This window comes from Podarcis melisellensis, assembly GCF_964234715.1.
Source record: "Podarcis melisellensis genome assembly, chromosome: 2".
Classification (NCBI taxonomy): domain Eukaryota; kingdom Metazoa; phylum Chordata; class Lepidosauria; order Squamata; family Lacertidae; genus Podarcis; species Podarcis melisellensis.
Window position 1 is genome coordinate 87,728,180 of NC_138529.1, and position 18,367 is coordinate 87,746,546.

At 41.3% G+C, this 18,367-nt stretch overlaps 1 protein-coding gene across 3 annotated transcripts in view; it reads left to right on the forward strand.

Moving 5' to 3' along the window:
- SRGAP3 (SLIT-ROBO Rho GTPase activating protein 3) overlaps positions 1-18,016 on the forward strand; it is a 186,886-nt gene extending 168,870 nt beyond the window's left edge. For 2 of the 3 annotated variants that reach the window (XM_081901441.1, XM_081901442.1), the window contains exons 19-22: positions 5,869-6,049; positions 7,180-7,329; positions 7,561-7,888; positions 13,097-18,016. In XM_081901441.1, coding sequence (XP_081757567.1) covers positions 5,869-6,049; positions 7,180-7,329; positions 7,561-7,888; positions 13,097-13,513 — 1,076 coding nt within the window. In that variant the 3' untranslated portion in view covers positions 13,514-18,016. Of the gene's footprint in view, positions 1-852; positions 1,547-5,868; positions 6,050-7,179; positions 7,330-7,560; positions 7,889-13,096 lie in introns of those variants that run through there. The other variant, XM_081901443.1, reaches the window with a different exon arrangement.
- Positions 18,017-18,367: the final 351 nt, after the last annotated feature.

Consider the following 18,367-nt stretch of genomic DNA (forward strand, 5'->3'; position numbering starts at 1 on the left):
CAGTTAAAGGAGCTGGAGTCTATTCTTGCAAAAGGGTGTTCTCATTTTTCGATTTCTAAGACAAGATCCCACTTTTGATCAAATCTGTGCTATCATCAGTACTTGCCATGACCACAGAAAGATTGTTGCATAGATAGATAAGGTTTAGACTGTGGAAACCTGCTTAAAATTATGCATCAATAATAAGGGCTGCGCTGAAGGTACTCATTTTTAGGGGGACATTTTCAGCAGTGTTGCAAATCTCCCCACCACCACCTTTTGATTAATTTCCAGGGATTGCTTTTAAAGTGTTCACTATTAATTAGGATTACTTCTTCTGAATTGACTTTGCCCTTAATGATGCTACCTTTGTAATGAAATATATAGCCTCATAGCATCATAAATTCACTATCTGACCCTTGATGGCTAGAATCATTCATGTGAGTAATCCAATAAACAGTACTCTTACTCTAAATTGCCTTAATTTTCATCAGCACATAGTAAAATCTTATTGGCTATGGAGCACTAGAAGGTAATCACACTCACTACGTGATCTGTGATTGACTGGGATCACCAGAGTGAGGGAAAGAGAAAGGAATGGGGCTGGGGGGACCAATGTCATGGAATAAAATAATCTGAATATTCTCACAGCTAAAACATTTCTGCAGCTATAATTCACCTCATCCCAAAATACTTATTTTCAGCTCAGAAATATGAACAGAAGGATATTGGGCAATAGCCTTAAGGAGCTCAGTTGGATTCCTTCGTTCCATATTAAATTTCACACCTTCAGGATTGGGGGCGGGGGGAGATTTATATTCTATCCATGCACACACCTACCCATCCATCCTTATTTTTATTTTTATTTTACAGACTGAACAAGTTTGATTTGGACATCAGTGAGAATTAATAAACCTGGAACCACATGTTGCCATTTCAATTGGCTTATTTTGCAGATTAGAAAACATTGTTACAGAATCCTGCCTGTTGCATGACTCTGCATGCATGTCGTCTGCTTGCTTTGTGGTCTTTGTTCCATTAATATTCTCCTTTCAACGCTGCAAATAAAGTCCGGTGCCCTATTGATGCATGTTGTGGGGAAATGGCGGCAGTGGCTCAAAACAGTTGAAATGTACTAAAGGCCCATGATGGGGAGAAGGGACAAAGAATAATTCCAATAATTGAAGATGGATGTTTAAAGGGAGGAAGGGAGGGAGATGTCAACCTTCATTTTTCACTGTTGGTGACTAACAACCTACCTCAACTGAAAAGGAAGGGCAAGCAAGCTTCCATTTAGGCAATTTTATGCTTGAATGATTATGTTAATAGTTCTGATTGGAGTTTCTGGGTGATTAACCATGACACAAGCATGGAGAAGAAGAGTTGTTTCATTTTATAAATTTACATACTCTCTTCTAGTCTCCTTCCCCTCCCAACCTAACCCAAAGCCCTAGTGAGGAACATAGCAATTCTGTGAGATAACCACATTAGCCACCACAGTTATCTCCAGTTCTGTGAGAGTCCTTTATAGATTCTGCCTGTTACTACCAAATGTCACTTTATTTGGACTGGGCGCCTAGGACTTGCCGATCGAAAGGTCGGCGGTTCGAATCCCTGCGGCAGGGTGCGCTCCCGCTGCTCGGTCCCAGCGCCTGCCAACCTAGCAGTTCGAAAGCACCTCCGGGTGCAAGTAGATAAATAGGGACCGCTTACCAGCGGGAAGGTAAACGGCGTTTCCGTGTGCAGCTCTGGCTCGCCAGAGCAGCGATGTCACGCTGGCCACGTGACCCGGAAGTGTCTCCGGACAGCGCTGGCCCCTGGCCTCTTAAGTGAGATGGGCGCACAACCCCAGAGTCTGTCAAGACTGGCCCGTACGGGCAGGGGTACCTTTACCTTTACCTTAAAGAAGTAAGATGCCTTTCCCAATATTGCCCAAGACGGGTCTTGAAGTCTGTTCCTAAAACTGTCTCTACCTTCCTGCACACAGGAACATAAGAACTGATCTGCTAGACCTGCTCAAGGTTCTTTGGGTCCAGCATTCTGATTCAAACAATGCCCAAGAAAATAATCATAATCAAGGTGATATGGTATACTGTGCTTCCAGGTTGTTGTTGCCAACATACCATCTGAATTGCGTGTAATCAGGGGGATTCCATTTAGCTGTCATGACTAATAGCCACTGATAGGACCCTGCCCTTCATGAGTGCGTCTACTCTTCATTTTTTGAAACCATGTTATTCTGGAAGCAGATTAGACTTCTTTTTTGTTTTTGTTTATTTAGAGACAGGTAGAACATCCTATTTTTGTCTCTGGTAAACAGATTTTGGCACATTTCATGTTGCTTCAGAAAAACTCTGAAATGTGTCTCATCAGAGACAATGTGGGGAGGGGTGTGTCTGTGTGTCTGTGTCTGTGTGTACATACAGTATATCTTATGGGAAGTTAAAAACTTTTTCAAGTATCTTGAGCAGACCATAGTTTTTATGCTCTGTTCCATGCCAAAGCCACACCTCCTTGTCAGATTATTTTATTGCTATCTGGATATTAAGTGAAGCCCTGTTTATCATTAGGTGCTGCCACAAACAAACTTGTTTCCCCTTAAATAAAATGCTACATACCTAAAGTCCATTTTCCCAATTTAGTTTTGTCTTTGGACCTTTGACATGCTATTCTAGGGATGAGAGGGGGTTGAGGATTTTTTTGTCTTCCAAAAAAGATAATTGAGCATCTAAAAAAATGAAATTGTTTGAATGTGCTTGATGGCATCTGCCGGAAACCTTTTTTTTAAAGAGTGGCCCAGGAAGTGACATGTGGTTGTAGAATATTAATCTGGCACACTGCAGTGAAGATTTGTTTACATAACTTTGTGTTGCAGGGTAGTAGCTTCTTACTCCGCTTCAGCCTCTAATTTTCTTGCATGTTTATGTGAGTCACTCCAAGGGGTAAGACAAGTTAAAAGCGGGAAAGATGGTCTCTCAGGAGACATCCTTAGCTTGATGATATCCTGTGGGTAATTGGTCCTTTCAGGAGTTTCCTGAAGTGAGCGATTGTCAATCTGTCACAGGGTGGGCTTATAGAAGGTCTAGTAAGTGGCATAACCAATTGTCCAAGCGAATCGGACATTTCACTTTCTGCATTGTATAGAGGAAACAGAGGTGTATACAGGCATGCCTCTGAACAATTACATCTTTTCTGCCTTACTGATGTTGTTCATGTGGTAGCCTTGGGATAGAAGACTACGAACTCCTCCTGTATTTCTGTGTAGTCTTACCAAATCTGAGGAAAGCTTGTTGATTTCAGGATAACCGTTCTGAACTTGCAGCCTGTGTACCCTGGATCAGGTAAACAAGCCCAAAGGACACTTTACAGAATTTATTTCCTCTGCTCATAATCTTAAAATATATGTAAAGAAATGTGCCAAAAAGAGCCGTACACATCTGAATAGGTTGTGGTTGAATTCCTCTGGCTTGCCTCCTAATATGCTTACTTTTATTTCAAGCTTTCTGGTGTGTGTGGAGATTTTGCCTCTAGTTTCCCCTGTCGTTTCCTCCTAACGCAAACCCTGTAGTTCACTTACAGCAGCAAGAAATTCTAGATTTAAATAGGCTAGGCCAGAGTTTCCCAAACTTGGGTCTCCAGCTGTTTTTGGACTACAACTCTCATCATCCCAAGCTAGCAGGACCAGTGGTCAGGGATGATGGGAATTATAGTCTGCAAATAGCTGAAGACCCATGTTTGGGGAACCCTGGACTACACCTTGCAGATGTCTCCTTCACTAGCTTATATGTATGCTCAGGAGCATCCAGGCCATTTATAAGTGGCCTACAAGGTTTCTCCTATCTCAAGCCAGCTCTTCCTGTCATAAGAACATAAGAAGGGCCTGCTGGATCAGAAAAGTGGCTCACCTAGTCTAGCCTTTGTTCTCACAGTGGCCAGCTGGATGCCTATGAGAAGTCTTCATTTTTCCTCCACTTCTTTTGTAAAACTAAGTTGTCATTGGGACGAGGGTGGATGGGTGGTTAGCAGAGCAGACTGACTCATTGGGATCAATCCCATTAAGAGCTGGGCCCCATTATGAGCTATGTCACAACTGAAATAAGTTTGGGCTATCTTCTATTATGAAGTGTGGATTTCCAAAATGGGAATTTAACATTGGTCTCAAATCTTGTTTCATTCACTGCTTGGAATGACCAGGCCTGAACTAGACAACCAATTTATGTGATCCTGAAAGTGACCTAGGTTGATGGAATGCATTTGAAGTACGTAGAGAAGAGGTGATGTAAATAATGGTCCAAAGTTTTCTGCCTCTGAAGCTAACTTCATTTGAACCTAGCTGTTACCTGGGTCACCTAGGAAAATGAAATACGCTTCTCTGAAAGAATGGTGGGAGATAAATAGGTATGAAGGAAAAATTCAGTTCACATTTGAAGGTGAACTTAACTTAATTTTTTACTTTCTGAAACAATATGCGAAACAAAACATAGCCTGCCCTCCAAATTTGTCCAAATTCTGCAGTGCAGATCTCTAACTATGTAATGTGGACAAAAATGCATATACCTGGGTAAATATGCAGATATTTTATGCTTGCCTATGGTCGTAATAAAGATTCTTCTTCTTTTATTAGTGAAAATAACATACAAAAATGCTCTGCACTGAGGAATATTGCTTTGCAAAAATGTGTATTTTAGGTAAAATTTCATACAGAAATCTGTATATGAAGAGAAATTTGCATGAAATTCTGATGACTTCATGGTTTTGGTTTTTTTTTTTTTAAAAAAACACCATTGCAAACTGATGTCAAAATTTGGGAAACTGAACTTAAGACTGAAATTGACAGATTCAGCCATCCTAGATACAAATATATTAGAAATATAAATATAATAGAACATACATAAAGTATATAGAAATTTTAAAATGGCAAAGTTCAGAAAATGACAAAATACAACAAATTTGGAACAGTATGGGTCACAGGGGCAGTATATTGAAACCTGAAGGTTCTCAATAAAGCCTGTTTTTTCAGTAAAGGCAGCCTGCTCTTAAACAGAGAGTGGCTTATCTTCTATTTTAGCTCCAATCTCCACCAACTCCCACAGATTGAACTTTGAGTCACCTGATGTCATATGTCAGGCAGTTGATAGTTGAGCAGCTGCACCCACCTGTCAAAATGACCCACAGAGTGGGCCGGTTCTGGATGGTTCATACAGAGTTGACTCTGACCACTCCCATACAAAGGCATGTGTCCACAGTGACTTTATAGCTTATCCCCGAAACATATTTGCAAAAAGCAGACAAAAGCATCAGGAGAGGTGAACAAGTATATGAAGAATATCTGTTGCCATTTGGGGTACATTGTCCTTTGGACAGAATGGGAGGAATTTGCAAAAATGCGTACATTAATTCTTAGATGTGTCGTATGCTGGGGCAGCTCAATTGTGTATCCAGGTGGACTCTTGAGTTTCTTGAAACGCATATGTAAGATGGTGGCAAGAAGTGTGGAGATAACTGCAGTGGTGTCTTCACAATTGATGGTGTGCATCTGCATAATCCTGGCCTAGTATTACATTCTCTTCCCCACCCCACCCCATGAAGAGCTGCTACTTTACCAGTAATTCAGATTACTGTAATAACATCAATTTTTTTAATGAGGCTAAAATCAAAGGCAGCTGTGAAGTTTGTCACAGCATTAAACTAAATTGAAAAAGGATGCTGTTAGCTGTACTGTGTAAATCACCGAGAGGTTTCAACAATTAAGCAGTATACCAGTTTTATTAATAAAACTAAACATTTCAGTGAAATCTTATCTTACATCACAGAGTGCACTCCAATGCTTTCTTACTGCAGCTTCCTTTTAATGGTCTCTCTTGTCTTCTCCCTCCTGCCTGCTTACAGAGGTGGAACAGATTGAAGCTATTGCCAAGTTTGACTACATTGGGCGGTCCCCACGCGAGTTGTCTTTCAAGAAAGGTGCCTCGCTTCTATTGTACCATCGAGCTTCTGAAGACTGGTGGGAAGGTCGCCATAATGGTGTGGATGGCCTCATACCACATCAGTACATAGTGGTGCAAGATATGTAAGTAGGAAGAAGTTTGCTGAACAAGTGAAGTGCGATAGGTTAGCTGTTTGTTTTGGGTGGAAATTGGTCTGTTGTCTTGTGCTTCACACCTAGAGTGAAGGGTGGGTTTATTTTCTTTTAAATCTTATTTGATGCCCTCCTGCACATCCTTTTAATGCCATTAATAATTGCACTTCTGGCAGAGCGCTGTGCAACTCTTCCAAAGCTGTATTCACATAAAAGCATATGTCTACTATGTTCTACAGGTATTGTGTCCAGGATAGTTTGATACAATATGTAAGAGAGTGGTTGTATGTGTGTCAAATCCAGAATATACTGAAATATTGTGATAGATTTGGCTAATAAATCTGGAATTCTTGATCTAGAAAAAGTCAAGCAGAAAACTTTCCCTTTCCACTCATCATGTTCTTTGGATCAAAGTTCAGCTTTCTTGTGCTGTAAAAATGTTTTTACTATCTTTCCTCCTCATATTTGTGCATCATTTCCCATTCTATTGCAGAAGTGGAATATTCTTCCAGATGTTGACAGCCCACACACCACCCAAAAAACTATGGGGCATAGAGCCATATAATGCATAGCTTCCTTGATTCTGTTCATTCATCCACACGAAAGAAGGCCTCGTCTTCTTTTTAGTTTTTTTTAATTAGTTTTCCAATACTATTCCAATAATAGCCCATTACAGCAATGCCAATTAATATCTAATAATAAGCGGCCTCTTTTTAATGTGTTTCTTCCCCTCTTACAAAATGTCTTTGTATTGGCTGCTATTCTATTTTGTATGTACTGTACTTTCAGTTAGTACAGCAACCTGTAGATGTAATATATTAACTCTACAGGTTGCTGTACTAACTGGCTTCTATGTGGTAGCGAGCAAAAGGTTTGAGAACAAGCCGAAGACCCTGTTGGTCAGCTGAACAAGAGTTTTGTGTTTCATATCTGTAGGGGCTTACATAAGGTAAAGAAATAAGTTAGGCAGCGGTGTGGAACTTTGAGCTGCCTCCTTTCAGCTCTGCTTCTCCCCAGACATTATTGCATCCCCCTCCTCCACAATCAAGCAGAGCTTCTCCCTCACGCAGAAGGCATTCAGTTATTCTGTTCTGGCTGACAGAGAGTTTCATTATTCATAGGGACGATGCATTCTCAGACAGCCTGAGTCAGAAGGCAGACAGCGAGGCAAGTAGTGGACCTCTGCTGGATGATAAAGCCTCATCAAAGAATGACATCCAGTCTCCAACAGACCATATTCCAGACTACGGATTTGGGGGAGTAATGGGACGGTAGGAAACTGATTTGTTCTCATCTGGATGCAAGCGTTGTCTTTCTCCTCCTCTTGTGACGGGCACGATAGTCAATGCATGAACCGGAGGAAATTTATGAGCCAATTTGTACGATTTATACTGTGTTTTAAATGGAAGGGGTCTGTAGAGATCCATTTATTAGTCTAGATGACTTTGGAAGCTTGGAGTGGGGATTTCACAAGGCTGCTGCTGTTGTTGTTTTCTTCACAGGGTAAGGTTGAGATCCGACGGGGCAGCAATCCCTCGCCGTCGCAGTGGAGGCGATACACACAGCCCTCCCAGAGGGATTGGTCCTGGGATAGACACCCCTCCTCGAGCAGCAGCTTGTCCCAGCAGTCCCCACATATTACCACTGAACAGAGGCAGGATTGAGAGCCCAGAGAAGCGCAGGATGGCCACTTTTGGCAGTGCTGGCAGCATCAACTATCCAGACAGGAAGGCCTTGATTGACGGCCACCCACTGAGGCCCACCTGCAGCTCAACTCGGCACAGTAGTCTTGGGGATCAGAAGTCACTAGAAGCCGAAGCACTTGCAGAGGTAGGAGAGGCTGCAGTTATGAAATTATGAATCCCTGAGTGTTTCAGGGGACGGATTTCAGGGGATTCAACCATGTCTATATTGAGCCATCCAGACTGGATTCTTTAAGATGCATTAGTTTCTAGATTTGCAGTACAACCATGCCAACCTTTTACTGCATTGTACTTCGCAGTGGATCCAGTTTAATTTTTGACTGGACTGAAGCTTACTGACCACTGTGACCCACCAGAAGCCAGCCGCTTTCAAGTTCTTACTCAAGGGGATTGATATGTTGGGCCACTACAGTGTATTTCAATCTTAAAAACGCAAATACTTTAAAAACGCATTAGTGCTTATCCTTCCAGTGCAATATGTGTCCCCCTAGAGAATTTGAGCAGTCTCCAAACTGTGTAAAGTAAGAAGTAAAGTAGCCTGTGACCAGAGAGAGGCAAAAGCTAAGTAATGCTAATTAGAATCTGAACAAAACCAATGTTCTCATAAAAAGGTTCCCTGATTTTTCCCATTTTACAGAATGGGAACTTAGACTAGGATCAGAAATCTTGCATAAAACCAGATGATTTTTAGGTTGTATAGGTCTTTGACCACTATACTGGTCATTGAACTGTGCTGACTGCCAGCTCACAGAACTAAAAAATAAAATATATAGTTTTAACTGGCTTTATGAGCCAATTTTGGCTGGCAGGTGGGACAAGTTTTGTACCAAGTTTGTACCAGTAAATAAACTAGCAGCTAGTGATAAGGGGAAGGTTAATGTTCATACCTCTCTTAGGTCCAAACTTGATGTCAGTCTAAACCAGGTTAGGCCTTTAAAATTTATAGCTGGTCCCTGAGTCAGTTTTGACTAGGATTACAGTGCACGGGGAGGGGAGGTTTAATCCAACAAAAACTGCCACCACCAAGACTTGAACCTTGGGGGGGGGGATATGTGTGAGGGAAATGTTGATCTGTATGAAATAAAGCATCCAGACAAACGATAACAAGGGGATTGGGAGGGGAGACTGCTGGGTTTTTAAAAAATCTGAAGCTGTAAGTGGCAGTATTAGCGGGTAGCCTTTAAGGACCAAATGGAGGAACATTTTTCTCTGAACTCTCAGCTGAGCCTCTTTACCTTTTGCTTGCATGGGTTGCTCAAAGGTTGGTGGAGCTGTTTATTTTCAATCTAACACTTATTAGCTTTTGACACCTTTCAACCTTTTCTGTGTGGGCTGTTGATAGATTGATTATGTTGTCACTTTATTGCTTGCTTGCTTGTTCCTGTGCGACTTTTTGCCATAGTAACACTAGTGGCTGGTGGTGTTCAGTTTTTAAAGGCAGTCATCAATATATATATATATATTTTTGCAGTGTGATGATTTAGGTTTAATGCCATTATCCCACACGTCCCTGCTTGAGGATTATGGAGACTTTGTTTTCATTCAAATTGTGTTTTTCTTTTCTTTACTCCGTCTCATTTTTATTCCTCCTTTTTTTGTTTAGTGTTTAATTTGCACAGCAGTAAACCAAATAGAAGGGACGCAGGTGGCGCTGTGGGTTAAAGCCTCAGTGCCTAGGACTTGTCGATCGAAAGGTCGGCGGTTCGAATCCCTGCGGCGGGGTGCGCTCCCGCTGCTCGGTCCCAGCGCCTGCCAACCTAGCAGTTCGAAAGCACCTCCGGGTGCAAGTAGATAAATAGGGACCGCTTACCAGCGGGAAGGTAAACGGCATTTCCGTGTGCAGCTCTGGCTCGCCAGAGCAGCGATGTCACACTGGCCATGTGACCCGGAAGTGTCTCCGGACAGCGCTGGCCCCTGGCCTCTTAAGTGAGATGGGCGCACAACCCCAGAGTCTGTCAAGACTGGCCCTTTCGGGCAGGGGTGCCTTTACCTTTACCTAAACCAAATAGAATGACATTACTTCTTTGCCTAGCAGTGGGCGCTCTTTGTCTTATGCTATTAGAATGAATTGGTGTTTCTGTGGGCCATTATTCCTAATCTGGGTGAGCACAAAGGCCAGCAGAGAGGGAACTGCCAACAGAGCATCTAAAAACTTCTATAGGCAGTTGATGGTTATCTAGAAGAGAGAGAAAAAAACCTTCCTTAATAATAGACAGAGCAGCCTATTATATTTGTCCTAAAAACAAAATAGGGTGGCATGATCTCCAGGCCACAAATTCTGTTTCTAGACTATTTTCTTAAAATACCTTCTTCTTTTAACCAGCAGAGAAGAAATGCAAGGAAAAAGAAAAGAGCGCAAAGAAATTGCCAGTAAAGTCAGAGCAAATGGCAACACTTAAGAGAGAAATGCCTCTATGTTTTATCAAAGCACCTTTTCACATTGGCAAGAAATGTGGCAAATAGCTAATTGTTCGTTCAAGGGGACCTAAAAGAGTCCTGGATAGCCAAGGAGGCTTATTTAAAATTCAGATTGGACTATATTACTTAATCTTCAAATTAAATGAAAGAATGAAGCATGATACAGTAATCAAATGAGTACTCCTCAGCAAATAAGCTGGCAGTGGTGTGATTTGGCATTATATGTCCTTTACAGCACTGATGCTTCAATTCCAAACACACTGGAAATAAGTCTCATTGAACTCTGGAGTAGAGTTCTGAGTAGGCAGCCTCACAGCACATCCTGTGTACATTTTCAAGTCCACGTTCTGCAAAGATCCTTTCTCAAAACCTATGTGGCATCCAGGGCTATCATCATCTTCTTCTTTGCAAATGAAAATTATGGAACTTGGAATTCATATGGTTTTCATTGAAGTGTAATAGCTGGAGGGGATTTCAAAGAAAGGTGCTACCTCTTTCTAATCGCCTTCTGTCTCCATCCTAAAGTAAATATATATGACTCTTCGCTTTTGTTTCTACATAAAAGGACAGTGTTTATGGCCATTGTCATACATACATATGCTAATTTTGCTATAATGCAATCCAAAAATCAAGGTGGTCCCTCCCCCCCACGATAGTACAAGGGTCAGTTTTATCGGTTGAAGCTGATAAAATGCATTATTCATACTGTAGCTATCAAAAGTTATGTGTCAAGGCTGAACCTGTCTTTGTGACAAAATATATATTTCTTATTGTTTTTCTACTAGATGGGCCTGAAAGAAGCCATTTATTTGCTGAGTGCTGAGCAGATTGCTCAAGTACCAATGTCAGGGGTTAGGTAAAGGGGGTGGGCAATGCAACACTTTCTTTTTACAACAACATAATTTAAATCGTAATCACATTATTTTTCTTAAATGGCCTAATAGTAACTATGACGATGGAAAGAATAATTAGTGCCATTTTTTCTTTCATTTTTACTCTGATCTGTAAAAACGCTAGCTTATTGAGAATTGGAATGGTTTTGTGCTCCTTCTACTGTCAACATGATCAGAATAGGATTTGCATCCTATATCTGCGATGCCTACAGTGTTGGGGGAATTATTTTAACAAAAGAGTTATTTTAAAAAAACCAAACCTACATTCAAGAGGCTTATAACTGTGGAGTATTAAGTTAAAGGATACAGTAATATTTTTGTTTTACCGAACTAGATTCAGTTAAAGATGAAAAGTTTCTTGGATCAGTATTGATACCACCTTCCACCCACATTAATTTTGAGTGGGATCTTGCAGATCCCTAATGCCTTAAGGCACAACGCACCTCAGCCACAGCCTGGTGCAGCTTAAGAGGGGCCATTGCCACATCCATGGTCTGTGAAAGATGGTAGGCAAATTGCAGTACCAGCCTGGAGCTGTCACAGTGCCATCATGTGAAAGCAGAGGGGCAAGCTCAGGCTCCAACTTGGGCTCAGCCCTTCCCCTGGCATGCCCTCTTTCAGGGGGGGTCTTCCTGCTCACCCAACTGCACATTCAGCAGGCAGAACTGGGGACCTCTGCGCCACACAAGCAAAGGCTGTTGATGGAGGGATACCTTTTTCCAACCCAACCTGCCCCCATCGAGCCAGCACAAAGGACGTTTGGATTGTTCCTGTTCTCATGCACTTTTCAACTCAAAATCTTACGGAGGTTTGAATAAAAAACAATACTGAATAGGAGGGAAACCCTCCTCTTGGCGTAGCTGCTGTGTTCCTAAGTGCTTTGGTATAATTTACAGGATAGTGTTTCATTTCCCCCATTTCAGTTTAATTGGGCTCCAATTTTGGCTGCAATGGCCTTCTAGTGAAACCTTCATGTCAGCTTATTATCCTTAAATGCATAGGAGGATAGATGCCTTCCATCCAAAACGGATACACTAACAGATTTCTTGGTAAATACTAAATGACTATGATGGATGACGCTACTCCCACTCGTTAGTATAGTGGGGAAAAGAGTTCTTGGCAGCCAGATGCCATCATATGAGCAGAAACATGAAGGTGGCCAACCAGTATACTTGTACCATACAGAAAAGGGAAGAGGACTTTGTCCTGCTGGATTGCATGGAAGAGCATTGGAGAATTAATAGCCATAACTGAAAACATGGCTGGGAGAACTCACCATGTTGAAATCAAGAATACAACCTTCAGTTGCATTAATCATGCTGTGTTTTTTATTTTTATTCTATGTTTGTATTTTGATATGTTTTGAATAATGTTGGAAGCTGAAAAGCAGACTATACATACTTTTAATTAACAAATAGCCATGGAGAATTGGGCCTGTTAACTTCCATTTGACCAGGACAACATGGGGTTTATTTTCATCTGAAAGTGAACTCCTAATCAAGAAACTTGATTGGTGGGCTCACATTATCCTGAGAGCTGTTGAGGTTCAGCAATTTTAAGGGTTATTTACAGTCCAGAGAGTTGCTCACGGGTTCAACATCTTACAGTAGAGCAGGGGAATCTTTGGCCCCCCAAATGTTGCTGGTCTAACTCGCATCAGCCCCAGCCAGCATGGCCAAGGGGTCAGGATGATGGGAGATGTAGTCCAACAACATCTGGAGGGCCACTACTACTGCAGTAGAGCATTGGGAAAGTGAAATGGTCTGATGTTCTTCCGCAGCTCTTGGACAAATGTAAACATGAGAACTGTTTTAGAACCTACCTAAAATAGTACTGAAAAGACTTCCACCATCACATATGGCAAAATTCTACCAATTGGTCCATTTGTGGTTTTTTGAATCCAGCCCTCTGAATAATGCAAGCAAAGAAGTGACCATGAGAAACAAGTAATGGACAGGTTTAAGTCATTTAATGCAAGAATGATAACAGTTTAACCCCTCTGCTTCTGTTTGTTGTGTTTACAGGACATTGAGAAGACAATGAGCACAGCATTGAATGAGCTGCGTGAGCTTGAAAGGCAAAATACTGTGAAACAAGCCCCTGACGTTGTCCTGGACACCCTTGAACCAATGAAGAACCCTCAGATAGGTTCTGTCAACTCTGAACCTGCCAGCCCCCTTCACACCATCATGATCAGAGATCCTGATGCTGCCATGAGGCGTAGCAGCAGCTCAACCACGGAGATGATGACTACTTTTAAGCCCGCCCTCTCAGCCCGGCTTGCTGGAGCTCAGCTTAGGCCCCCACCCATGAGACCCATTCGGCCAGTTGTCCAGCATCGATCAAGTAGCAGCAGTAGCTCAGGAATGGGTAGTCCTGCAGTGACACCCACAGAGAAGATCTTCCCAAATAGCTCCTCAGATAAATCTGGCACCATGTAGCTAGCACCATCCCAAGGGAACCTCTGGTGGAAAAATGGATAACCACCCCTATTTTCATTTCCTGTGTGATTGTACAAAATGATGTCATATACTGAAGGGAAAAGGCAGCGAAAACAACTCTTGGAAAAACAATGGCACTGAGGACAGTAGATGTAGCTTAAGGATTTCATGATATTTTACACACATACTCATCAAGATTGCTGGAAATATTTGGTGTAGCCAAATAAGATGGCTATTTTATGTATTACCACTGGAACATTCTGGTCTGTGTAGAAGTATATATAGACACTGTCCATAGCCCAGTAACATTTTAGTAGATTTACCTCAGAAACTCACCCCTAGACTTCTGCTGGAGAGCGATTTTGTGTGTGTGAGTGAGTGTGCGTGTGTGGATTACACAGCAACCGTGCATTAAGCAATAGAAGATTGGTCAGTCCTTGCATTGAATATTCACACTGGCTTGGCTTGGCGTTAGAGTTGCAGCAAGCAAAAGGAAACACCATGGGGGTTTGGCTCAGCTGTTGTCCTGCAAATACAGAAGTGCATCTGATGGTAATGTTTACCCTGCTAGGTAGATGGATGGATTTCTGTCTGCAAGTTCATCTCTTAAAAGACTGGTTCATTGAAACATGGAAGTTTGTGGTCATTTCCTGGTTGGAAGGAGTATACCACCTGTGGACGCAAAGAAATTAAAAGTAGTACACCTTCCCTTTGCGTGAAGGGGAAACCTAGGATTTTCTGTACGTACTTCATGTTGTAGCACAATGTTATGTGTGTACAAAAGAAACTCAACTCCTGCTGTCTTGAAGTTTTCAAAACAGAAGAGGACTCTGAAGTAACCTGTGGTTGATAACAATAAATAAATAGGCTAACTTATATAGTGTTTGAAATATTTTATTCCCCCATCCTAATGATTCCTTTGGAGAAAATCTGGATTAAAACAGGCAAGGAAGATTTTGGTAAAATCACATTCCCTTTAAAATGTCTCAGCAGCACAAGAGGGTCTTGACTGTGTCCCCTTGCATGAATAGCATGAGCCATATTTGACCACGTCAGATATATAACTGATCTGATGAGGTGACAATTTGCACTTTCTGTACTGTACTATATAACAATATACAGCCCTTTGGAGTTTATGAAAACAAAGTTACGTTTCTTTCTAAAATTTAACCTAGGCAAAAAAAAATTATGCAGCGAGAGCTCGGGGTTGCATGATAGCTAAAACTTTTCCCTATTTACTGAACTCAAGACTCTTCTTGCTGCAATTTTTTTTATTTTGTCTCCTTTTTGTGGACATCTCTGGCTGGACTTTTTCACTTTTAATTTAAACACCATTGTGCTTCTTGACAAACCTCGTTCAGACTGTGCACTTGATTAACTCTGCACTTTTCTTTGCTTTCTTGGCATCTTTTGGCTTTAATTTTGCAGCGGCCATCATTTAAAAAGAAGCTGGACTCGTTTCCCATTACTCCCTAGAGGTTGGTTTTAATGGCATCTACCATCTTTCAGGATGGTGTACCATATTTAAAGCAGGACCAGAGCTGTCAGGCAATCCTATGGAGGCTTGGCAGCAGCAGGGAGTTCGTGATGGAGGAACCATCATTTCCTAAGCCCTGCAAGGGTTGTACCAGTTTGGGTCTGGGTCTGGCAGGGGTGGCGGCGGCAGCAGCTCTTTGCCTCCCCATCCCTGGCATTGGTTTCAATGAGAAGGTGTCCAGGACATGCCTGGAGGGGAGGGGAGATTATTTGCACCAATATATGCCTGGAATTCTCCCATTTTGCCCTCACTGCCCTTGGGGATACTGAGGGCTATATTAGCAATGGCCTGCAGGAAGACTCCAGCTATTGGTCTCCCCCACTGAAAACAGAGAGGGAGTACCCAGTTGCCTGCCAGGCAACCTTCCCATGAGTTGAGGGTTGTTCCTTTAGTAACTTACCATTTTATCCTTCTTTATTTGCACAAATACATCCCCAATCCCGTCTGTGTACATAAAATGCATAGAATAGCCAAGTATTGGGTGGGATATCTATTACCCTCTGAAGTAAACACACACAATCATTGTGTGATTCTCCATTTTTAAAATACCTCATGTGCAAGCATGCTTCACCCATGTTCCCTCTTCTCTTAACTGCCCCTTGCCTGTTTTAGTCTGTTTATATAATGGTGTACCTGCTTAAATGATGAAAAGTAACTGCTACAATGTAACTTTTTTTAAGGCTAAATTTTAGTTGAGACCCAGTGATACCCAATCTTTGCACTTAGTAGATAATTCAGTGTAACAAAAATGCATCGGTAAAAATGAAAACAACCTCCCCATCCCTAAAACAGTCCTGACCTTCCCATGTATAGTGTGAAGGGAAAATAATGTATGTAGTTTATTCTATTATTGTTCCTTAATATAATATTACAAAGAGAAATTGTGTTTACCTACATGTCTGCTAATGTTGTAGGCATTTGTAATTGCCACAATTAGTTAATATAGGAGTGTGTTTTTTCCATTCATCAAATTATTTTTATCTCTCCCACCCACCCCCTCCCTTGCCAACTTTAGAGCAACCCAAAGGTCATTATGACAGCAGATGTTAAGTTTGCTGTAGTAAAGAGCAAGTAAGTGAAGTCTTAGGCATTGGGATGGGGGTGGAGGAAAAATCATTTGTCAAACTATTTTATCTCCATTGCCAGTTACGTTTCCCCCACTTTAGCTCATGGGGAACAGTTGCTTTAGCAGGGTTTTTTTTTAAAAGCATACTTTTGAAAGTGACTTGAGAACAAAACCATGACTTTATTTGAGGGTTTACTTTGATACGCTTCCAGTGTCTTTTTAAAAATAAATTATTTTTTGCATCTTCATCTGTAGGTGGGGTTGTGTTTTTTTAAAAAAAATCTTTAAGTGCCTTTTGAGCACCGGAACAAATGCTTGGATTAAATGTGCTTGGGAACTAGACATATCAAGATATCTCTTGTACAGTTAATGTTATACTGTGGGTGCATTGCTTTAAAGTTTTCCCCTCCTCTTTCTGTTGTATGAACAAGAAATGTATTTGCATTTTTAAAGAGCTACCCACATACTCACATACAAACAGCAGTGTTTGTCAAATTGCAGACAACCCGTAGGAATTGTAGAAGACCTTCTGCATTTGTGTGTAGTACAAAAATCACAACATTGGCAAAATATGTTGTTGAATCATCAAATCTTGGGTAGAGTTTGCACGTGTCTACAAAGTTCAGTTGTGTAGGTTTGGGGCGCAATAATCTACTGGCAACTTTTTCATTTTGCAAAGTGCCATTTCCTGTGCAGTCTTGCACAAGAGAAATTCCTGGTAGATTGTCTGTGTCCTCAGACACAACTGGATCTGGCTTGACTCAACACAATAATTTCAAGGGGCAATTGAAAATGTGTTAAAGTAGTGAATGTGAAGTGCATGGGCTGGATATTGTAAATCATTTGGGGGGCAGGAGAATGAAGCAAATTCGTCTTTTGCTCACTATGCTAATTATGTCTTGTTCATGCTGATATGATTCCTAAATCAGTAATGGGAGCATCTGTGTTGAGTTGATCTGAGACCAATATCAGGGCATATATAATTTGGCGTGTGGTGCGAAAGTGAAGGGGGGGATTGTAGTGTTGGTTAAATTGGCTGGGGAAAATACCAGATGCAGCCTTTCAATAAAAAAATAAAAAATTCTCAACTTCAAAATGTTCCTAACAATGAAAACTGTTCCTTTTTCTTTATTGGCCTCTGGGCAAATAATGGAAGAGTGTCTCAATGCCGCAGTTCTGATGGACACTGCACTCTAAAATGGAGGGGGGAGGGTATTCCCAATGCAAAGCAAGTAAAATATCATAGAATTGACCTCCGATCCTCCCCATAAAATCAGAATTACCTTCTTCAATCACAGCTACTTTAGCTTGCACCCAGAGATGGCTGACCGTAGATGTTGTAGCCTCTTCTCTTTTTCACCCCCTTGTAACTTGGTGGCAGTATTCCTTTTGTTCAACCAAGTGATGCGTGTTAACGGTGCTGACTTAAAAGCAATTGCACCCACCCTTATATTATTGCTGTACAGAAACTGTCATAAGCAAACCATGTAAATGTTTAAGACCTTTTAATGATATAAAGACCATGCACTTTTCCTCCCTCTTTGACTAAACAATACAGTACCTGATAGGGTTTTTTTCTGTTTGTAAATCCTGGACTATATAATTTCCTAGCAGTGCTGCAGTTTTCACAGTATGGCAATAGGCCTTCTGAATCCAATTTGCTTCTGAGTGGCTGCTTTTTGTTCTTGCCAGAAAACCTTAGGAAACTGCTGGTTGGCTGCCCTGTATAATGATTGTCGCCCCTCTTATGGATATTGTCTCTGTAATGTATGATAAAATGCCATTCAGTTAGAGTGTCTGATTGGATCCTATGTTATGTATGCTGATGATGCCATGTAGATCAAACCACTGGTTGGGTGTGGACTCATCCTGTTGAATAAACAGTTTACCTTTTCTCAAACGTTTTTCCAGTGATGATTTAACAGCCCACAATCCATGTAGAGTATTTTATTTATTTTAGATCTTTATAAACAATTGAATCAATTACATGTAATAAAACCAAAAGTGGATAAAACAATTAAGAGCGTGAAGAATGAAACCTGAAGCCTATATCACAGAACTGACCATGTTGGACATCAATAAGCTATAGCAGGAATGAGGACTCTTACTATATTCCAGATGTCGATGGACTTCCCTTTGTCATCAGGCATTTTTTTCAACTGGAAGAGAGTTCCACAAATTTGGACCCTTGATAATCGACGCAAAGCAACATGGATAGGCGCCATGGGTGATCATTAACTCCCTGAAAGTC